We start from the raw sequence: 21,109 nt of genomic DNA, 5'->3' as shown, positions 1-21,109 counted from the left end.
TCCTGTAGCCCTTGAGCCTTTCTTGCCCTAATCACCCCTGTGAAGATTATCACAAATAAAGAAAACAAAAGTCATGGCTATCCCAGGAGGTATAGAAAGGGAAGCTGGGATTCAAGGTGTATTCAACCAAATAATAGGGAAATTTTCCCTAATCCAGTGAAAGAATTAGGGATTCTAATTACAGGAAAGGCACAGAACTCCCAACACACTTAAGCAAAAGCAATCTTTACCACAAAACATGACTACATATTAGAATGAAAATAGACACAAGACAGCTGAACAGTAATCTAGAGCCATTTTAAGATGTATAGAACCCGGTTGTATATAAACTAAAATAGAAATGTCAATGAAATAGTCACAGGATGTGGTTAAGTACTTGCATTTTTTTTTTAACATATTGGTTACTCAATACTATGTCAGTTAATTCCATTATAGCATAAATTCTTGCTGATGTTATGTTGGGGCTTTTCATGGATTGGGATGATATTCTGCTGGCTCTCCCTTCAGACCACAGAAGGTCTCCCCAACAAGCCGTTCAACTTCTCTGGACTACAAGGGGCTGGACTCTATGCTGGTATAAGCTTGCAAAGAAAGAATCTCAACTGAACTTGAACTGTGGTCATGCAACAAGGTGGAGGAATCCACCATGGGCAGAGGGGTGGGGGGAATCCCAGAACCTGTAAAACTGTGTCACATAAAACAATGTAATTAATAAAAACAAAACAAAACAAAAGAACAAACAGAAAAGAAAAAAAAAAAGAAACAAAAAAATGGCAATTAAACTCACAGGAGACCTCTCACAGGAAACTCTACTGGCCAGAAGAGGATGGAGCAACATCTTCCCAATCCTCAAAGCACAAAATGGTCAGCCCACGATGTCGTACCCAGCTAAATTTTGTCTTCACAAATGAAATAAATGCTCCAAAGCAAAGAAAAGTAAAAAGAATTTGCCTCTTCCAAAACTGCACTACACAGAAGACTTAAACAGGTTCTCTTCACAGAGTAAAGGAATACCACCCACCAAAACCAACAACATCCCAGGAAAAGAACAACAGAAGACTCAATCAATGAACAACCCATTGCTAAAATGACAGGACCAAATTACCACCCATTTACAGTAACACTGAAGAGAAATGGCTTCAACTCCTCAATCAAACGTCATAGATCAGTAGACTAGATCTAAAAGAAAAACAAACACATCTGTTTCTTGCCAACAGGACACATCTCTCACCAACAGAAACTAGATCTCATGGATTTTGGAGAACTGGGCCTCCTCACTTGCTAAGCCTGAGCAGTGGACAGCATGCCCAGATGCACTTGGGGCAGATGGCAGCTCACCCAGGTCTGCAGAGGACATTGAGTACCATGTAGACGATGGGAGACAGAACCAATTGGACAACTCTCCAAACCAGGCTTTAGCATCAAGCATCGGGGCAAACGGACACTCTCAGGTGGACAATGTCAGCCAGTGGACCTTGGAAGAATTTCCTCATTCTTGCAGCAACAAAACCAACAGCCTTTCAGAACTATCACAACCCCTTGCGCAGTGCCCTCAGAGCCTGATCCACATCTGGGACCCTGGGATGATATGGGGTGGCTGTCCTCCACCCCCCGGCACTCATGCGGTTAGGATGCTGGGTATGGCTTCACCTCTTCTTCTTCCCTTTCCCCAAGAACAAAGAGAACAAAATGAACATCAGAAGCGATGGTGTCATGCACGGGAGCCTATTCCTCCACCCTTCCCATGGGATATAGTGGTACACATGGACATGGATCCATCTCAACTACATCATCAACACCAAAATAAAATCATTTTATCACACTTGATGTGGATGAGTAGGGAGGCCAGAGGCCTGGAGTGTGGCTGTGGACAGTGTGGTCAGAGATGGGGTCCTGGGTCAACCAAACAAATGGTCCACACAGGGTCAGGTGTCAGGCAGGTATGGCAGTTACTCCTGCGATGCTTCGAGCTGGTTGCCAGGTTGGAATAACAGATGACATCAGAGGATTCCGCCCCTCCTGATTGGAGGGGCCACACTCACTGGCACCTGCCAGCACTGGCTAACAGCATCTTCTCCGAGCTGGGCTTCAGTGTTGACTCCCACGCTGAGGAAGATACGACACGGTGCGCTTGAGCCAGCCAGGCTTGATCGGGAAGGACTGTGAGAGATCAGGGTGTGGGTCCGCAACAGGGAGCCAGGGTTTTGAGAAAGACCATGGCCAGCTGCGAACCGGACCCCCAGATCGAGGACTGTCCCCTGGAGGCGCTGGTGGATGATGAGGTCCCAGGACCACCAGATGAGGGGCCCGAGGGAGCAGGTGACTCATAATCTCACTGGGGAGGAGGAGGGTGGCAGCAGTCCTAGGGAGCTGAGGACAAGTGTGATGGCAAAGAAGGCCTTGGGGGGGGGGGGTCAGGATTGGAGGAGAGGCCTCCAAGAGGAGACCAGGATGCCCACAAGGACACAACCCCAGGGAGCTAGGCACGGCAGTGGGGGCATTGGGAATGGGGCAGGTGTCCTGGCTTCCATTACAGGCTAGAAGACAGGCTGGGCAATGCTGGGTGTTGGGGGTGGTACCAAGTGTGCCATGTGTCAAGGAGCAGGCGGCCTCAGGAAGAGGCCCCAAGCTGGGGCTGGGGAGCATGGCAGCTTTCAGTTATTCTGTGCAGGCCAAAACTAGAGATGGCCCGTCACAACAGAGCCTATTCCTTCCCACAGCCCCACGCATGGACACCAGCTCCCAGCCCCAGAGTTCTGCCGGCAGCACAAAGAGGTCTTGGTCCACAGCCTTCTCCATCTCGGGCTCTGACTCCGAGACGGAGGTGACACCTGTGCTGCAGGGGCACCTGGCCATGGGCCTGCAGGGCGAGCAGGCTTCGCAGCACAAGCCAAAGGCGCTGATAAAGAAGCGCACAAGGCCCATGGAGAGCTGGGCTGTGGAGTGGCTCCTGGGGCTGAAGATGAGGCTCAAGAAGCAGCGTGTGTCGACGGTGCTGCCTGAGCACCACAAGGCCTTCAACAGGCTGCTCGGTAGGGCATGAGATTGGGTACCTTGCAGGGCGGACGGTGTCATTAGGTGGGGAGGGACAGGTCCTGGGGGACCTGGATGGAGCCTCAAGTGGGTAGCCAGAGAGACTGGGGGCCTGGGGAGAGCCCTGGATCTGCCAGCCTCTCTGATACACATGAGCTCTTGCTGCCCATGTCCACCAGCGGGGCTGCGGAGATGCCGGGTTCACTGTAAATGCCGGGCTGTCTCCCACTGACCACCCCATACAGACTGAAACAGGCCTCAGTGGCACATGGGAAGCCAAGGGCATGTGCCCAGGCCCAGGACACACATCCATGCTGGACCAAGCCCTTCCTCACTGGCAGCCACAGACCCTTGCTTGCCAGCCACATGTGCCCAGCCTCTGCATGGCTGCTGGACCCTTGGCTCTGACCTGACACTTCCCCAGAAGAGGCCAGGGCCTGCCTGCTTCTCAGTCTAACACACTGGCCCCTTTCCCCAGAGGATCCCGTGGTCAAGCGGTTCCTGGCCTGGGACAAGCAGCTCAGAGTATCTGACAAGGTGAGTGGGCCCGACACACGGGGATAGATTGGGTTGGGGGACACAGGGCATAACACCCCTGCAGTCATCTGCCCCTGCACGTGCCTCCACCCAGCACGCACACACAGTGCCTGCCCTTTCCTGACGGGCCCCGCATGTATGACGGAGCCTGTGGCATCTCTGCTCCCCACTGAGACTGCTGCCTCTGTGCCAGGCCCCAGGTCAGGCCAGCCTGGATGTCACAACTCTCGTGGGCATCCCTGATGATCGGGGCCCAGGTGCCCAGCTTCCCTCACACAGGGCCCTGGCAGTGGCAAGGCTACACTGAGTGGCAACAGCCCACTGCCCCAATCCCCACCACCCTGTCCTGATTCTCGTCAAGTCATGACTCGTGTCGTGCTGCCCTCTCTCCCTCAGTACCTGCTGGCCATGGTCATCGCCTACCTCGGCCGAGCCGGCCTCTTCTCCTGGCAGTACAGGCGCATTCATTTCTTCGTAGCTCTGTGAGTATTCTGCTTCCCGACTCTCTGCCCTGGAACATGCAGGACTGAGTCCTCCCTCCACCTGCAACAGCAGAGTCAGCTCCAACACCACACCCTCCCTCTGCTTCTCTGGCCTCCCAGCGCTGCTGCCCAGCCCGCTTCCGGGGGCACCCTTTCTGATCCCTGACCTGCTGGGCCCAGGCCCGTGTGGCAGGGTCACGTCACAGTGCCCACAGGCTCTTACAGGCTTGGCCCTACTTGAGTGTAAGATGACAGCTCAGCTCCTGCCCTTTTGTGGCACCTCATTCACTCTGCACAAGGCCTTGCCTGGTACATGCCATGGGTCAGAGAGTGTGACAGGGAATGTGGAACTACAAGCTGCATGTGGAATGAGTGCACGGGAGTGGATGGACACGCTGTGTCTGCCCTTGGGGGCACGTCTGTGTCGTTGGGGAGGTGTGTGCACCTGCATCATGGTGAAGGGGTGGGGAGGGGGAGGGCAGGGATGCAGTGCCCAGGGCCCAGGAGGGAGGCATTCTCTGCCAGTTCCTGTCCAGCTACAGGGGCACTGAGGGCTCCCATGCAGAAGCTGAGCTTGGCCAGAGGTCTTCCCGCTGGGCCCGCGCAAAGAGATGGGCTTCTTTTCCCAGCTACCTGGCCAACGACATGGAGGAGGACGAAGAGGACGACGAGCCTCCCAAGCAGGCCATCTTGTCCTTCCTCTTCGGCAAGGATGACGCCCAGCGGCCCCTCTTCGACCACCTGCGCCTGCAGTTCATGCGCTGCATGGGCTGGAAGGCCTGGGTCACCCTGGAGGAGTGTGAGGAGGTGGGTGAGGCTGGGGCGGCTTGAGCAGGACCCAGGAGCAGGGCTGCAGGGCCCGGGGCTTGGGATGTGGGGACAGGCAAGAAGGGCCAGGGAAGAGCCTCTGAGGGAACGTTTGTCTTTCCAGATCCAAGCCTATGACCCAGAGCTCTGGGTGTGGGGGCGAGACCGGGCCCTCCTAGCCTAAGCTGCTGCACTGACACCAGTGGTCACCGGCCAGAGGGCAGGTGCGTGCAGGTCCTCGGGGTGGGCTGGGAGGGGGCTCTCTCCAGTCTGGGAGATCTGGGGCACCCTGAGCTGCACTCCCTTTTGTCAGCCCCACCTTTCTAAACCTGGTCCAGATCCACAGTGGGAGATGATTAGATGATTGGATGGGACTGTGTGCATGTCCACACCTCCCATTCAATTCTGCCGTGCTCTGCAGTCACCCACACTCACTTTCCAACAACCCTCACCACGTTGGCCACTCCAGCATCAATGCCGGCCCCTGACTCCCACCCCTGCCGCCTTGTCCCCTCCTGCAAGCTTCCACCCCAGCAACACCTCCAGCATGGCCAGTGCAGCTGCACAATTGTGTGGCAGCTCTCATGGGGGACCATGCATGCAGGACTCTCCTTTGGGGTGGGGAGGGCACCAGCTAAACATCTCTATCTACTTTCCAAGTATTCCTATGCTCATGGAATTTGCCAGAACGCGGAAGGGTAAGCACAGCAACATCCTGCGTGGTGGTCACCCCTGACTCATTAGTTCCCGTCAGGCATGGGGGCTGGGCAAGGACGCACCTTGGGCCGTGAGCTGAGTGGATACGGTCGGGGATTGGGCATGGGCTCTCCTGTTGGCGAGTGGCCCACCTCAGGCCCAGAGTCAGGGACCCCCACTGACAGGCCGAGGATGGCTGACAAAGACCAGAGTTCAGAACCAAGGGCCAGGGCGCCAGGGAGTCTTTCTCCCAGCCCACCCGTGGGGACTGAACTGGCTGCGAGTCACGTCTGACTGGGTCTCTCCTGCTTCCAGGTCGGTGAGCCCAGGGGAGACGTTCTTCAGCAACAGCAGCAGTCCAGACACCAAGGGCCACTGCGAGACAGGCGACAGGCCTGCTGGCCGACAGTCTGGAACAACCCAGACTCTTCAACAACAGCGTCCCCGCCAAGTACTCCTGCCAGCTGTGGGCACTCCCGGGGCTGTGCGGTGGGACAGGCCTTCTATCCACTTCCATCCTGGCCCGACACTCCATCAAACTGGCACAACTGATCTCCTCCCCTGAGACAGCAGCTGCAGCCCTACTCCTTTATTGATTTAGTCACTCAGTTTCCAACTATCTGCTCCCCACGGTCAAAAACCATCAGAGGGGTCCCACTCTTGAACCCATCATTTGGGTGAATTGCACTAACTCAAATTTTACTCATACTTCTAATGGAGTGCATATTCTATATGTAGTTCTCACATAATGTATACATAATAAGATATATTTTCTTAGAAAAATATTTTTAAAACGCTATTTTTAGAGATAATTTATTAAATTTATTGCACATCGTTTTGAAATAGGGGGCAGAATTGGGGGGGTTACGGGGAGTCGCCCAAACTAGGCTGCAGCTCCAACTGGTTTGCGGGAGGACTGAATAGGAAGTGGAGAGGATTCAGCTGGACTACAACACACTCGTTGGTTTATGAGGAAGACAGGGCTGGAAACAGAATGGACCCAGCAAGCTTAACGACCAGCATGTGCATAAGCTGACTGGGGTGACGGACAGTGCTGGACTCTGTACTAGCAAACTCACGCAAGAATCAGGTCTGGGATCATCTCAGAGGAAGTTTCTTTGGAGATCCCTCCAACGGAACTGCTGATCTTAGAAGCCCAACCACCAAGAGACTGTCCGCCAGTGGACTCTGAATAGGTTTCCTTGCGATTGGAACTGCGAGACTGGCAGCAATCCAGAACTGATGAACTACCAAACCCGCACAATTCTTGTAGGCGATCTCAACACGCCTCTAACACCAATGGACCGGTCTACGAAACAAAAACTCAACAAAGAAACAACAGAGCTCACACAAACAATAGAACAACTGGACTTAGTAGACATATATAGAACTTTTTATCCTAAGGCCACAGACTATACATTCTTCTCAGCGGTGCATGGCACCTTCTCCAGAATCGACCACATGATAGGTCATAAAGCGAATCTAAACAACTTCCAAAACATTAGAATCATACCATGTACCCTCTCAGACCACCATGGGATGAAACTGGAAATCAACAACTCAAAACTCCCCAGGAAGTATAGGCACTCTTGGAAATTGAACAATATGCTATTAAATGAACAATGGGTCAGAGAAGAAATTAAAGATGAGATCAAAAAATTTATGGAAACCAATGAAAACTCTGATACAACATTCCAAAACTTGTGGGACACCGCCAAAGCAGTGCTACGAGGTAGATTCATCGCAATCGGAGCCCATGTCAAGGCCCAAGAAAGACGCCAAATACAGGAACTAACCACACACCTCCAGGATCTGGAAAAACAGCAGCAGAAGAGTCCCACGCACAATAGGAAACAAGAAATCATCAAAACAAGGGAGGAGATAAACCAAATAGAAATCAAAAAAACTATACATAAAATCAACAAATCAAAAAGTTGGTTTTTTGAGAAAATAAACAAAATAGACACTCCACTGGCCCGATTGACCAAAAAAAAAACAAGAGAAAGTGAGAATCAATAGCATTAAAGATGAAAAAGGCAACATAACAACAGACACTACAATCATTAAGAAAATAATTAGAAATTACTACAAAGAACTGTACTCCCACAAATTTGAGGACCACCAAGAAATAGAAAAGTTCTTGGACTCCCACCACTTACCAAAACTCAGTCCGGAGGCAACTGAAGAATTAAATAAACCCATAACCGAGGTAGAGATTGAAACAGTCATCAAGGATCTCCCAACGAAAAAAAGCCCAGGCCCAGACGGCTTCACTACAGAATTCTACAAAACATTCCGAACAGAACTAACCCCAATCCTCTACAAGCTCTTCAAAACAATAGAGGAGGAAGCAACCCTTCCAAACTCATTCTATGAAGCCAACATCACCTTAATCCCAAAACCGGACAGAGAACCGTCAGAGAAGGAAAACTACAGACCTATTTCTCTGATGAACATTGATGCTAAAATTCTCAACAAAATCCTAGCCAATAGAATTCAAAAAATCATCAGACAGATCATTCATCCGGATCAAGTAGGATTCATCCCTGGAATGCAGGGATGGTTCAACATTCGGAAATCCATAAATGTTATAAACCATATCCAAAAACTGCAAAACAAGAACCACATAATAGTTTCAATAGATGCAGAAAAAGCTTTCGACAAAATCCAACACCTCTTCATGCTAAAAACTCTAGCCAAAGTAGGCATAGATGGGAAAATCCACAACATAAAGGAACTGGGTCGGGGAGGGAATTGGGGAAGGGATAAGGGAATATGGAACTGTATCGTAAAATGATAGCAATAATGATACTGAAAAATTAAAAAAATGAAAAAAAGTTACATTTATGTTACTTGAGAGAGTCTAGACAGGGAGATCTTCCATCTACTGGTTAAACCCCACAAATGGCTGCAGTTGCTCCAGCTGAGCTGCTCCTAAGCCAGAAAGCAGGGGTTTCGTCCAGGTCTCCCACGTGGGTGCAGGGGCCAAGCATTTGGGCCATTCTCCACCACCTTCCCAGGCCAGCAGCGTGGAGATGGGTCTAGTGGGCAGCCAGGACTCCAACCAGTGTCCATATGGGATGCCAGTGTGTAGGCAGAGGGCTAACTTGTTGCACTACTGACGCCTGCACCTTCCTTTTCAAAAGTGTGCTCTTGTAGGTAGCACATTGTTCCATCTTGCCTTTTTCCCCGAGTCAGTCTGACAGTTCTGCATGTTAATTGGGCTTTGTCGGCCATTCACTTGTACTGTGCTGAGGGAGAGGTTGGGCTCCAGTGTGCTGCTTCCGTTTTGTCCCCATTGGGTTGTCAGTGGGAAGGCGGCTGTGGGAATGGTGGCTGCTTTGGGGTTGCTGGTGTGCTGCTGCAGTGTGTCCCAGCTCAGCAGGAGCTGCTTTCCCGGGTCCCTCTTGTTGCCTTGGATTTCCACGTGCAGTGTGCACACAGCAGTCCACAGTTAGGTTTTAAATGACCGCTTGTGTGATGCCCTTTGCTGGAGTAGATTCCTGTTGTTGGCCGGAATCCCAGACGTGTGCTGGTTCAAGTCCAGCAAGCTTCCACATTTGATCCAGCTCCCTGCTTATGGCCTAGGAAAGCAGCAGAGGACGGCCCAGCTCTGGCCGTTGTGGCCATTCAGGGAGAGAATCAGCAGGTGATTCTCTATATCTATATCTGTATTTATATCTATATCTATGTTCTAGTTGTCTCTTCTCTGTAACTCTGCCTTTCCAGTTTTTTGAAATAAATCTTTTTTTAAATTTTCTTTGATTTTAAAGATTTATTTATTTTTATTGGAAAGGCAGATATGCAGAAAGGAGGATAGAAAGAGAGGAAGATCATCCATCTGATGATTCACTCCCCAAGTGACGGCAACGGCCCGCACTGCGCATGTCCCAAGCCAGGACCTGAATCTCTATGCTGGACTCCCACGCAGGTTCAGGGTCCCAATGCTCTAGTCCGTCCTCGACTGCTTTCCCAGGCCACAAGCAGGATCTGGAGGTAGTGAGAGGGGCCAGGGAAGAGACTCTGAGGGAACGTTTGTCTTTCCAGATCCAAGCCTATGACCCAGAGCTCTGGGTGTGGGGGCGAGACCGGGCCCTCCTAGCCTAAGCTGCTGCACTGACACCAGTGGTCACCGGCCAGAGGGCAGGTGCGTGCAGGTCCTCGGGGTGGGCTGGGAGGGGGCTGTCTCCAGTCTGGGAGATCTGGGGGCCATTTGAGCTAGACTCCCACTCCATGACCCTCACCCTTTAAAACCTTGTCCAGATCAACAGTGGGAGATGATAAGTTGGGACTGTGTGCACGTCCAAACCTCCCATTCAATTCTGCTGTATTTGAACTAATAATTTGGGTGAATTGCAATCCAATTTTGCTCATATTTGTAATGGAGTGCATATTTTATATGTAGCTCTCACATAATGTATGCATATTATGATGTATTTTTATAAAAATGCTTATGAAATGCTATATTTAGAGATGATTTATTAAATTTATTGCACATAAGACACATTACTTGCATACTTTTGTTAGCATTTTGACTGTTATATATATGTATATATATGGAATTTTGTACAATTTTAAGAATTTCTTAACTTATCTGGCCTTCACACCTTGAACTTGCGTGAGGACCTTGGTCTGTATGTGAGGGGAGAACATGAACTACACCTCTTGGGGTCATGTAATAAAACAGTCTTCTTACCTCCACCATGCATGCTGGCTTTTCTGTCCCATCTTGCGTGCTGTCAGGTGGTCTTGCTGCGCCATGGCGTGGTGGTCCCTTGACTCCCTCGCTGGACCCTGAGCACTGATGGTGACTGACTCTTCACCTGCAAAGGGCCTTGGAGCGGGAGGCGTGGCCTGCACTACAGTGCAGAGAGACCCAGGGTGCAAAGCTGGCAGGGGCCTGTTGGTTAGATGATAGGGACAAGGAAAGTCAGCTCCTGCTTTAGTCCCCAAACAAAGCTCCACAAGCACCAGGGCTGGGCCAGAGGCACACGCGGGAGGCTGACACCTCTGTGGGCAGCACTGGGCAGCGGGGACATTCACCTGTGCTCAGGGAAGACAAAACCACCCCTCCCTCATGTGCAGGGTCCCACACCTGCGGTGGAGGATACCTCCTCCTCCTTGGCTCCTGAGGCCAATGCACTCTCCCCTCCTGTCACCAGTTCACTGCAGGAAGACCCTGCTGGCCACGCCCTGGCTGGCTGCTTCTGCTCCTTGCCTGCTATGTCTGCTCTCTCCAGCACTCCATACTTCCTGCTGGAGGCCAGGCAGCCTGCGGTCTCTTTGGTGACAGTCCCCACCTGTCCCCTAGGCTCAGCAGGCTTCCTCTCTCTCTTTACACAGTCGTGCTCTATGTGCTCCTCTGAACGGAGCAACAGAGTTTGATGGGACGCACCAGACACCCTCTGTGAAGACAGGGCCAGGGAGCTGCCAGAGTATGGGGAAGTATAAACGGGAGCTCCTGCCAACTCCAGAGCTTCCAAACATGGACTTCTTGATCACAAACACAGAGCTACAGAGAGGGACAGAGGGACAGACAGAGAGAAAGCTTCCATCTGCTGGCTTCCTTCCCTGAGGGCTGCAACAGCCAGCACTGTCCCAGGGAGAAGCCCACATTCCAGAACTTCATCAGGGTCTCCTGCACAGGTGACCATTCGGCTATCTACTGCTGCAGCTTCCCAGCTTGTGTTCACGCAGCTGCAAGGGAAACAGAGCAGCCAGGACATGAACTGACATCTCTGTGAGATCTTCTGTGTTTGTGGGGAAGGGGGCAAGGAGGGGGCTGGCTCAGAGGCACATGCTCAGGAGGGAGGGAGGGAGCCATTGCTTTCCACTTCCCTCACGGTAGCCTGTGCATGGAATGTTTTGTGTGTTGTTTGGTTTTGTGCAGGCTGCCCTATCAGTGGGGCAATGTAGGTTGAGGAGGACCAGATGGCACAAGAGCCTCGATTCAGCTCCCAGCAGCGTGGCCATCCAGCCTGCGACCTAGCCGCCAGCTGAGGCACAAACAACATGGCCCCAACCTGGCACCACGAGAGCACAGCACCTGCCTCTGAAGATAGAAATTGGGACTGATAATATTAGGTTGCATGATAATACTAACTAACAGGCTAGAGAACCAAGTCTGAGGAAGATTGTGTGAGGTATCTGTGGACTCATCCCTGTGCAACTGCAATACTCACTGGTTTGCTCAGGAGTTAGGGTGGCCATGCGTTGAGCTAGGCATGACCAAGGAACCCGCTGGCACTCATGGAAACTCGGGCTGGGAACAGACCCAGCTCATCCAGGATGCAGCACCTGCAGGAACACACACACACAAATAAATGGTATGTAGTAGCAAGGGCAACATCATACATCAGCTCACACAAAGGACAAGACAGAGGGTGCAGACTGCATGTAGGTTAGGTGCTAGAAACCTCTAGAACAAGTGAGATCTGGGTGTGGGAGTCGGCCTGGTGGGGGAAGGTGGGGAACTCCCCAGCTGGGCTCTAGCCCTCACTGCTGAGCACATGAGGCAAGCTGGCAATTGGTCAGTCCGGGCAAGGCTACTCCACTTGTTGTCAAGTGTATCGGGTATTTCTGGTGGAGGGGTAACTGGTGCATGTGGCAGGGCCAGAGAAAATCGTGGCACACTAGCATATGCAGGATTCCAGATGCATTGTGTGCTAGTAGGTTAGGCTATCATAGCAACTTGTAGCATGAAAGCCTGGGATGGCACCAGACTTGACTAGGCTAGGTTGCACCCCCAGTCCCCATAAGAATTGAGCCTTGGGCTGGCTCACCTGGTTAGGCTGCAGCATCTGATGGGAAAGGCCAAGATGGGTGACGGGTTACGCCAGGCTGGGTCAGAGCATGCACTGGCACATCCAAGCTCTATGGCTGGGAGCAGGTCTTCTCGGGAAGGTAAGAGGATGCCCCAGCTAGGGTACGGTTCCCACTGGAGAGTGCAAGAGCCAGAATTGGGGTGGCAAACTGGGCTGGACAGGTCTGCAGTATCCCTCAGCATGTGTGTGGACACGTCTGGGGGTGTGTGCCAAACTTGGTTGGGCTCTAGCACCAACTAGTGCCTGCAAGAGCCAGCGCAGGAACTGGTGCTCTGCAGGACAGGGGTACATGTAGGATGGAGTAGCCTAGTTCTCTGCCCCCAACTGGTCTGTGTGAGCAGTGTCTTGGTATGAACTAGTCTTGGCTGTGCTGAAACATGCAACAGTAAGAACTGGAGGGCACAGCGCCTTGGCCCAATGCCTAAAGTCTTTGCCTTGAAGGCACCAGGATCCCATAGGGGTGCTGGTTCTCATTCTGGCAGCCCTGCTTCTCATCCAGCTCCCGGCTTATTGTTGGGGAAAGCAATCAAGGACAGCACAAAGCCTTGGGACCCTGCACCCACATGGTAGACCCGCAAGGGGATCTGGGCTCCTGATTGGGATCAGTGCAGCTCTGGCCATTGTGCTCACTTGGGGAGTGAATCATTGGACAGAAGATAGTTCTCTTTACTTCTCTTCCTCTTTGTGTATGATTTTGAAATCAAAATGAACATATAGTTTAAAATATAAAAAGAACTGGAATGCTTTGTAGGCCAGCCCGGAAAGGCCACTGTTCCTGGCAGATCTAAGGATGTGGACTAAGTAGTGTGAGCCCACTGACCCAACAGTGTGCAAGAAATTGGCTTTGGGAGAGATTCTGATAGGGGAGCTTGAAATACTATTCTGTCAGGACGCAATGCCTACAGGTGAGCGCAAGAACCACAATAAGGTGCATTCCAGAACCAGACCCAGCAAGGGAAAGGTACCCAGCAACATATATTTGCCATAGGCTGGTGGCAGATTAGGCTGAACCAGTGCACACCACCCACTGGTGAATCTGAGCACCAGGACAGAGTGTGGGTCAGGCCACACCTCGTCACAACACATACCAGTACACAGTACAGCTGGGATTGGGTGCCTACCTGGCTGGGCTACATTGTAATGCTCACCAGCTGGAAGTAGGGTTCGGTCAGCCGGGGCCAGGCTAGAGCACCCACTGGCAAATGCCAAGACAAGGTGGGCTATGCCAGACTGGGCTGCAATACCCAATCAGCACACGTGAGAACCAGGGGAGGCAAGGGCAAAGCTGGAAGGGAAAAGTGGATGGCTCCCCTGCTGGACAGCCACTCCCACTGCAGACCATCAGTTGCGATGCAGGCACACCAAACTGGACAGGGCTACAACACCTGTGGCCTCATGTAAGCCAGATCAGGGAAGAGCCAGGCTGGGCTGACTGTCCCTACTGGTGCAAGCATACAGCACAATGGGTGAGGGTTGGTTGGGCTTTGCCACAGCTTCAGACGGAACATGCTGGCACTGGGGGCTAATTCTGTCAAGCTAAACTGCACAACCACCTGGAAACTGCATGATCCAGAAGTAGGCCCAGGACAGTAATAAATAATGGGCACCTCCCTCTTGGGTCACCATTCCCACTAGAAAACCAATCCTGAAAACCAGGACTGGGGCAGACCTGGCGGGACAGAGTGGCACTCACCAGAATGTGTGGGGGCTGGAGAGTGGAGCTGGTTGGGTTGAACTAGGCTTCAATGCCCACTGACATGCATGAGAGTTGAATGGGATGTGGGACAGGCTGGGCCAGTTTGCTGTACATACTGGCAAGCACGGACACCAGGGCAGGGGATGGGCCTGGTGGGGGTTATTGCGGGTTGCTATGACTAGGCTGAAATTCCCAATGATTTTTTTTTTCCCCTGAGGGCCGAGTGTGTGCTGGGCAGAATCAGGATGGACTGCAACACCATTTGGTTCATGTGGAAGACAGCCCTGGAAAGGCAACTGACCCAGCAATTGCAACCACCAGCATATGCATAAGCTGACTCGGGTGACAAACCGTGCCAGACCCTGTACTGGCATGCACACACAAGATTCTATCCTGGAATCACCTCAGACGAACTATCGCTGGGGATCCCTCCAACTCAACTGCTCATCTCAGAACCTTAACCATGCACAGAAGTGCAGGTTCCGTGGTCTGTTCATTGGGTGAAACATGGTCTGTTCATGGAGGGGTGGGGGGATTCCCAGTGCCCACAACACTGTGTCACATAATGCAATGTAATTAATAATTATTTTCAAAAAGAGAGACAACTGAAAAAGTCACCGGAAAAAAAAAAAAAAGAAAAAGAATATGAGGGATAACCCTCAAGACTCTCGAATCCTCACAAAGGACTATCAGTACGGGCACCAAGGACTTCATCCCAACAGCCAAGGAGAACACGCGGAATGGCAGTGCCTCTGGAGGCCGAGAGCTCCGAGGTCACCCAGCCCCGTCTGGATCTGCTACATGGCATGGAAGAAGCACAAATCCTTCCTCACATGATCCAAGGTCCTCGGAACAACAGCCAGGAGCCCAGAGTCGTCTGCAGAAACACAACAACAGTAGGCTTCCTTCGGGACCAGGCAGAGCAGCTTTTTCTGGTCCTTACTTAGTTCCTACTTGGATCCCCACCCTCTCTTGCAATGACCATCAGGGTCGCTCCGGATCCCCTGCCCCCACCCCCAAGAAAACTAGAATAGATACACAGAAATACAAGCAAAGCTTAGAACCAGACAGGAAATGGTCAGCATGGATCCACATAAACCTTACGAGGTAGGAAACAAAGGATTAGTTACTCCTCACTAGGGAATTGGAGATTTCTCTGCACACCCCTCCTAAAACGCTTCTGCACCTCAACTGTTGACAAATGCCTGGTTGAAGTTACAAGCCAGTTTAGACTATCCTAAAATCTGCCAAGTTCAGCAAAATTATGCTTCAACACTATAAACTGCTAAATACTAAAATGAAAATAGACACGAGACAGCTGAAAGCACCCGATAGCCACTTCAAGGTGTATAGCAGCCAGTCCTGTGTATCAACAAAAATTGAAATGTCAATGAAGTAGTCACAGGATGTGGTTAAGAACTTGCATTGTTTTAGCATACTCATTACCCAATACCATGTCAATTCATTCCATAAAGTTGCAAACTGTCGTTGATGTTGTGCTGGGGCTTTCAATTGATAGGGATGACATTCTGCCAGCTCTACCTTTAGACCAGAGAAGGTCTCCCCAACAAACTGCTGAATGTATCTGGACAATAAGATGCTGGACTCTATGCTTGGTGTATGATTGCAATGAAAGAATCTGGACTTAACTTGAACTGTAGTACTGCAACAAGGTGGAGGAATCCACACTGAGCGGAGGGCACAGGGAGGGATTGGGGGGAATCCCAGAGCCTATGAAACTGTGTCACATAATGCAACCTAATTAATTCAAAAAAGAGTTATGGGTGAAAAACATTGAGCAAATCATAGCCTTACCCATTTTCCTGTAGCCCTTGAGCCTTTCTTGCCCTAATCACCCCTGTGAAGATTATCACAAATAAAGAAAACAAAAGTCATGGCTATCCCAGGAGGTATAGAAAGAGAAGCTGGGATTCAAGGTGTATTCAACCAAATAATAGGGAAATTTTCCCTAATCCAGTGAAAGAATTAGGAAACAACACCCAGGAAGTGCACAGAACTCCCAACATGCTTAACCAAAAGCGATCTTCACCACAAAACATGACTAAATATTAGAATGAAAATAGACACAAGACAGCTGAACAGTAATCTAGAGCCATTTTAAGATGTATAGAACCCGGTTGTATATAAACTAAAATGGAAATGTCAAGGAAGTAGTCACAGGATGTGGTGAAGAACTTGCATTTTTTTTTTACATATTGTTTACTCAATAGTATGTCAGTTATTTCCATTATAGTATCAATTCTTGCTGATGTTAAGATGGGGCTTTTAATGGATCGGGATGATACTCTGCTGGCTCTCTCTTCAGACCAGAGAAGGTCTCCCCAACAAGCCGTTCAACTTCTCTGGACTACAAGGGGCTGGACTCTATGCTGGGTATATGCTTGCAAAGAAAGAATCTCAACTGAACTTGAACTCTGGTCATGCAACAAGGTGGAGGAATCCACCATGGGCAGAGGGGTGGGGGAATCCCAGAACCTGTAAAACTGTGTCACATAAAACAATGTAATTAATAAAAACAAAACAAAACAAAAGAACAAACAGAAAAGAAAAAAAAAAGAAACAAAAATGGCAATTAAACTCACAGGAGACCTCTCACAGGAAACTCTACTGGCCAGAAGAGACTGGAGCAACATCTTCCCAATCCTCAAAGCACAAAATGGTCAGCCCACGATGTCGTACCCAGCTAAATTTTGTCTTCACAAATGAAATAAAATGCTTCCAAAGCAAAGAAAAGTGAAAAGAATTTGCCTCTTCCAAAACTGCACTACACAGAAGACTTAAACAGGTTCTCTTGACAGAGTAAAGGAATACCACCCACCAAAACCAAGAACATCCCAGGAAAAGAACAACAGAAGACTCAATCAATGAACAACCCATTGCTAAAACGACAGGACCAAATTACCACCCATTTACACTAACACTGAAGAGAAATGGCTTCAACTCCTCAATCAAACGTCATAGATTAGTAGACTAGATCTAAAAGAAAAACAAACACATCTGTTTCTTGCCAACAGGACACATCTCTCACCAACAGAAACTAGATCTCATGGATTTTGGAGAACTGGGCCTCCTCACTTGCTAAGCCTGAGCAGTGGACAGCATGCCCAGATGCACTTGGGGCAGATGGCAGCTCACCCAGGTCTGCAGAGGACACTGAGTACCATGTAGACGATGGGAGACAGAACCAATCGGACAACTCTCCAAACCAGGCTTTAGCATCAAGCATCGGGGCAAACAGACACTCTCAGGTGGACAATGTCAGCCAGCAGACCTTGGAAGAATTTCCTCATTCCTGCAGCAACAAAACCAACAGCCTTTCAGAACTATCACAACCCCTTGCGCAGTGCCCTCACACCCTGATCCACATCTGGGACCCTGGGATGATATGGGGTGGCTGTCCTCCACCCCCCGGCACTCATGCGGTTAGGATGCTGGGTATGGCTTCACCTCTTCTTCTTCCCTTTCCCCAAGAACAAAGAGAACAAAATGAACATCAGAAGCGATGGTGTCATGCACGGGAGCCTATTCCTCCACCCTTCCCATGGGATACAGTGGTACACATGGACATGGATCCATCTCAACTACATCATCAACACCAAAATAAAATCATTTTATCAGACTTGTTGTGGATGAGTAGGGAGGCCAGAGGCCTGGAGTGTGGCAGTGGACAGTGTGGTCAGAGATGGGGTCCTGGGTCAACCAAACAAATGGTCCACACAGGGTCAGGTGTCAGGCAGGTATGGCAGTTACTCCTGCGATGCTTCGAGCTGGTTGCCAGGTTGGAATAACAGATGACATCAGAGGATTCCGCCCCTCCTGATTGGAGGGGCCACACTCGTTGGCACCTGCCAGCACTGGCTAACAGCATCTTCTCCGAGCTGGGCTTCAGTGTTGACTCCCACGCTGAGGAAGATACGACACGGTGCGCTTGAGCCAGCCAGGCTTGATCGGGAAGGACTGAGAGAGATCAGGGTGTGGGTCCGCAACAGGGAGCCAGGGTTTTGAGAAAGACCATGGCCAGCTGCGAACCGGACCCCCAGATCGAGGACTGTCCCCTGGAGGCGCTGGTGGATGATGAGGTCCCAGGACCACCAGATGAGGGGCCCGAGGGAGCAGGTGACTCACAATCTCACTGGGGAGGAGGAGGGTGGCAGCAGTCCTAGGGAGCTGAGGACAAGTGTGATGGCAAAGAAGGCCTCGGGGGGTCAGGATTGGAGGAGAGGCCTCCAAGAGGAGACCAGGATGCCCACAAGGACACAACCCCAGGGAGCTAGGCACGGCAGTGGGGGGATTGGGAATGGGGCAGGTGTCCTGGCTTCCATTACAGGCTAGAAGACAGGCTGGGCAATGTTGGGTGTTGGGGGTGGTACCAAGTGTGCCATGTGTCAAGGAGCAGGCGGCCTCAGGAGGAGGCCCCAAGCTGGGGCTGGGGAGCATGGCAGCTTTCAGTTATTCTGTGGGGGCCAAGACTAGAGATGGCCCGTCACAACAGAGCCAATTCCTTCCCACAGCCCCACACGTGGACACCAGCTCCCAGCCCCAGAGTTCTGCCGGCAGCACAAAGAGGCCTTGGTCCACAGCCTTCTCAAACTCGGGCTCAGACTCCGAGACAGAGGTGACAACAGAGATGCAGGGCATATGGCCTCGGGGCTGCAGGGCGAGCTGGCCCCGGAGACCAACCCAAAGGTGCACACAAAGCACAGAGCCCACGGAGAATTGGGATGTGGAGTGGCTCCTGGGGCTGAAGATGAGGCTCAAGAAGCAGCGTGTGTCGACGGTGCTGCCTGAGCACCACAAGGTCTTCAACAGGCTGCTCGGTAGGGCATGAGACTCGGGGAGGGTCGTGGGGGGTGCTTCGGTGGGTAGGGACAGGTCCTGGGGGACCTGGATGGAGCCTTGCCTGTGTAGCCAGAGAGACTGGGGGCCTGGGGAGAGCCCTGGATCTGCCAGCCTCTCTGATACACATGAGCTTCTGCTGCCCACGTCCACCAGCGGGGCTGCGGAGATGCCGGGCTCACTGTAAATGCCGGGCTGTCTCCCACTGATCACCCTATGCAGACTGAAACAGGCCTCAGTGGCACATGGGCAGCAACGGGCATGTGCCGAGGCCCAGGACACACATCCATGCTGGACCAAGTCCTTCCTCACTGGCAGCCACAGACCCTTGCTTGCCAGCCACATGTGCCCAGCCTCTGCATGGCTGCTGGACCCTTGGCTCTGACCTGACACTTCCCCAGAAGAGGCCAGGGCCCGCCTGCTTCTCAGCCTAACACACTGGCCCCTTTCCCCAGAGGATCCCGTGGTCAAGCGGTTCCTGGCCTGGGACAAGCAGCTCAGAGTATCTGACAAGGTGAGTGGGCCCGACACACGGGGATAGATTGGGTTGGGGGACACAGGGCATAGCACCCCTGCAGTCATCTGCCCCTGCACGTGCCTCCACCCAGCACGCACACACAGTGCCTGCCCTTTCCTGACGGGCCCCGCATGTATGACGGAGCCTGTGGCATCTCTGCTCCCCACTGAGACTGCTGCCTCTGTGCCAGGCCCCAGGTCAGGCCAGCCTGGATGTCACAACTCTCGTGGGCATCCCTGATGATCGGGGCCCAGGTGCCCAGCTTCCTGCTCCTCCAGAGCCCTGGGAACCCCAGCTGCCCTCACACAGGGCCCTGGCAGTGGCAAGGCTACACTGAGTGGCAACAGCCCACTGCCCCAATCCCCACCACCCTGTCCTGATTCTCGTCAAGTCATGACTCGTGTCGTGCTGCCCTCTCTCCCTCAGTACCTGCTGGCCATGGTCATCGCCTACCTCGGCCGAGCCGGCCTCTACCCTGGCAGTACAGGCGCATTCATTTCTTCGTAGCTCTGTGAGTATTCTGCTTCCCGACTCTCTGCCCTGGAACATGCAGGACTGAGTCCTCCCTCCACCTGCAACAGCAGAGTCAGCTCCAACACCACACCCTCCCTCTGCTTCTCTGGCCTCCCAGCGCTGCTGCCCAGCCCGCTTCCGGGGGCACCCTTTCTGATCCCTGACCTGCTGGGCCCAGGCCCGTGTGGCAGGGTCACGTCACAGTGCCCACAGGCTCTTACAGGCTTGGCCCTACTTGAGTGTAAGATGACAGCTCAGCTCCTGCCCTTTTGTGGCACCTCATTCACTCTGCACAAGGCCTTGCCTGGTACATGCCATGGGTCAGAGAGTGTGACAGGGAATGTGGAACTACAAGCTGCATGTGGAATGAGTGCACGGGAGTGGATGGACACGCTGTGTCTGCCCTTGGGGGCACGTCTGTGTCGTTGGGGAGGTGTGTGCACCTGCATCATGGTGAAGGGGTGGGGAGGGGGAGGGCAGGGATGCAGTGCCCAGGGCCCAGGAGGGAGGCATTCTCTGCCAGTTCCTGTCCAGCTACAGGGGCACTGAGGGCTCCCATGCAGAAGCTGAGCTTGGCCAGAGGTCTTCCCGCTGGGCCCGCGCAAAGAGATGGGCTTCTTTTCCCAGCTACCTGGCCAACGACATGGAGGAGGACGAAGAGGACGACGAGCCTCCCAAGCAGGCCATCTTGTCCTTCCTCTTCGGCAAGGATGACGCCCAGCGGCCCCTCTTCGACCACCTGCGCCTGCAGTTCATGCGCTGCATGGGCTGGAAGGCCTGGGTCACCCTGGAGGAGTGTGAGGAGGTGGGTGAGGCTGGGGCGGCTTGAGCAGGACCCAGGAGCAGGGCTGCAGGGCCCGGGGCTTGGGATGTGGGGACAGGCAAGAAGGGCCAGGGAAGAGCCTCTGAGGGAACGTTTGTCTTTCCAGATCCAAGCCTATGACCCAGAGCTCTGGGTGTGGGGGCGAGACCGGGCCCTCCTAGCCTAAGCTGCTGCACTGACACCAGTGGTCACCGGCCAGAGGGCAGGTGCGTGCAGGTCCTCGGGGTGGGCTGGGAGGGGGCTGTCTCCAGTCTGGGAGATCTGGCGGCACCCTGAGCTGCACTCCCTTTTGTCACCCACACCTTTCTAAACCTTGTCCAGATC

The 21,109-nt window shown here is 52.3% G+C and overlaps 1 protein-coding gene and 1 pseudogene across 1 annotated transcript; both read left to right on the top strand.

The window, feature by feature from the left end:
* The first annotated feature begins 2,216 nt into the window (after positions 1-2,216).
* Positions 2,217-18,691, top strand: LOC121155793 (speedy protein E4-like). The gene is made up of 8 exons (XM_040979215.1): positions 2,217-2,319; positions 2,790-3,032; positions 3,512-3,570; positions 3,967-4,052; positions 4,682-4,859; positions 4,984-5,028; positions 9,603-9,702; positions 18,608-18,691. The coding sequence occupies exons 1-7, from the start codon at positions 2,217-2,219 to the stop codon at positions 9,660-9,662; spliced, it is 774 nt and encodes a 257-aa protein (XP_040835149.1). The 3' UTR covers positions 9,663-9,702; positions 18,608-18,691.
* On the top strand, positions 18,110-21,015 carry LOC121155792 (annotated as a pseudogene).
* Positions 21,016-21,109: the final 94 nt, after the last annotated feature.

This window comes from Ochotona curzoniae, unplaced genomic scaffold, assembly GCF_017591425.1.
Source record: "Ochotona curzoniae isolate NIBS_2020 unplaced genomic scaffold, NIBS_Ocur_1.0 contig_3137, whole genome shotgun sequence".
Classification (NCBI taxonomy): domain Eukaryota; kingdom Metazoa; phylum Chordata; class Mammalia; order Lagomorpha; family Ochotonidae; genus Ochotona; species Ochotona curzoniae.
The sequence above is the reverse complement of the archived record's forward strand: the minus strand, read 5'-3'. Positions and strand labels throughout refer to the sequence as shown.

Coding starts and splice junctions, on each gene's coding strand:
- LOC121155793 (XM_040979215.1), top strand. CDS start 2,217: ATGGCCAGCTGCGAACCGGACCCCCAGATCGAGGACTGTCCCCTGGAG. Junction 2,320..2,789: donor TGAGGGGCCCGAGGGAGCAG/GTGACTCATAAT, acceptor CTTGGTCCACAG/CCTTCTCCATCTCGGGCTCT. Junction 3,033..3,511: donor GGCCTTCAACAGGCTGCTCG/GTAGGGCATGAG, acceptor CCCTTTCCCCAG/AGGATCCCGTGGTCAAGCGG.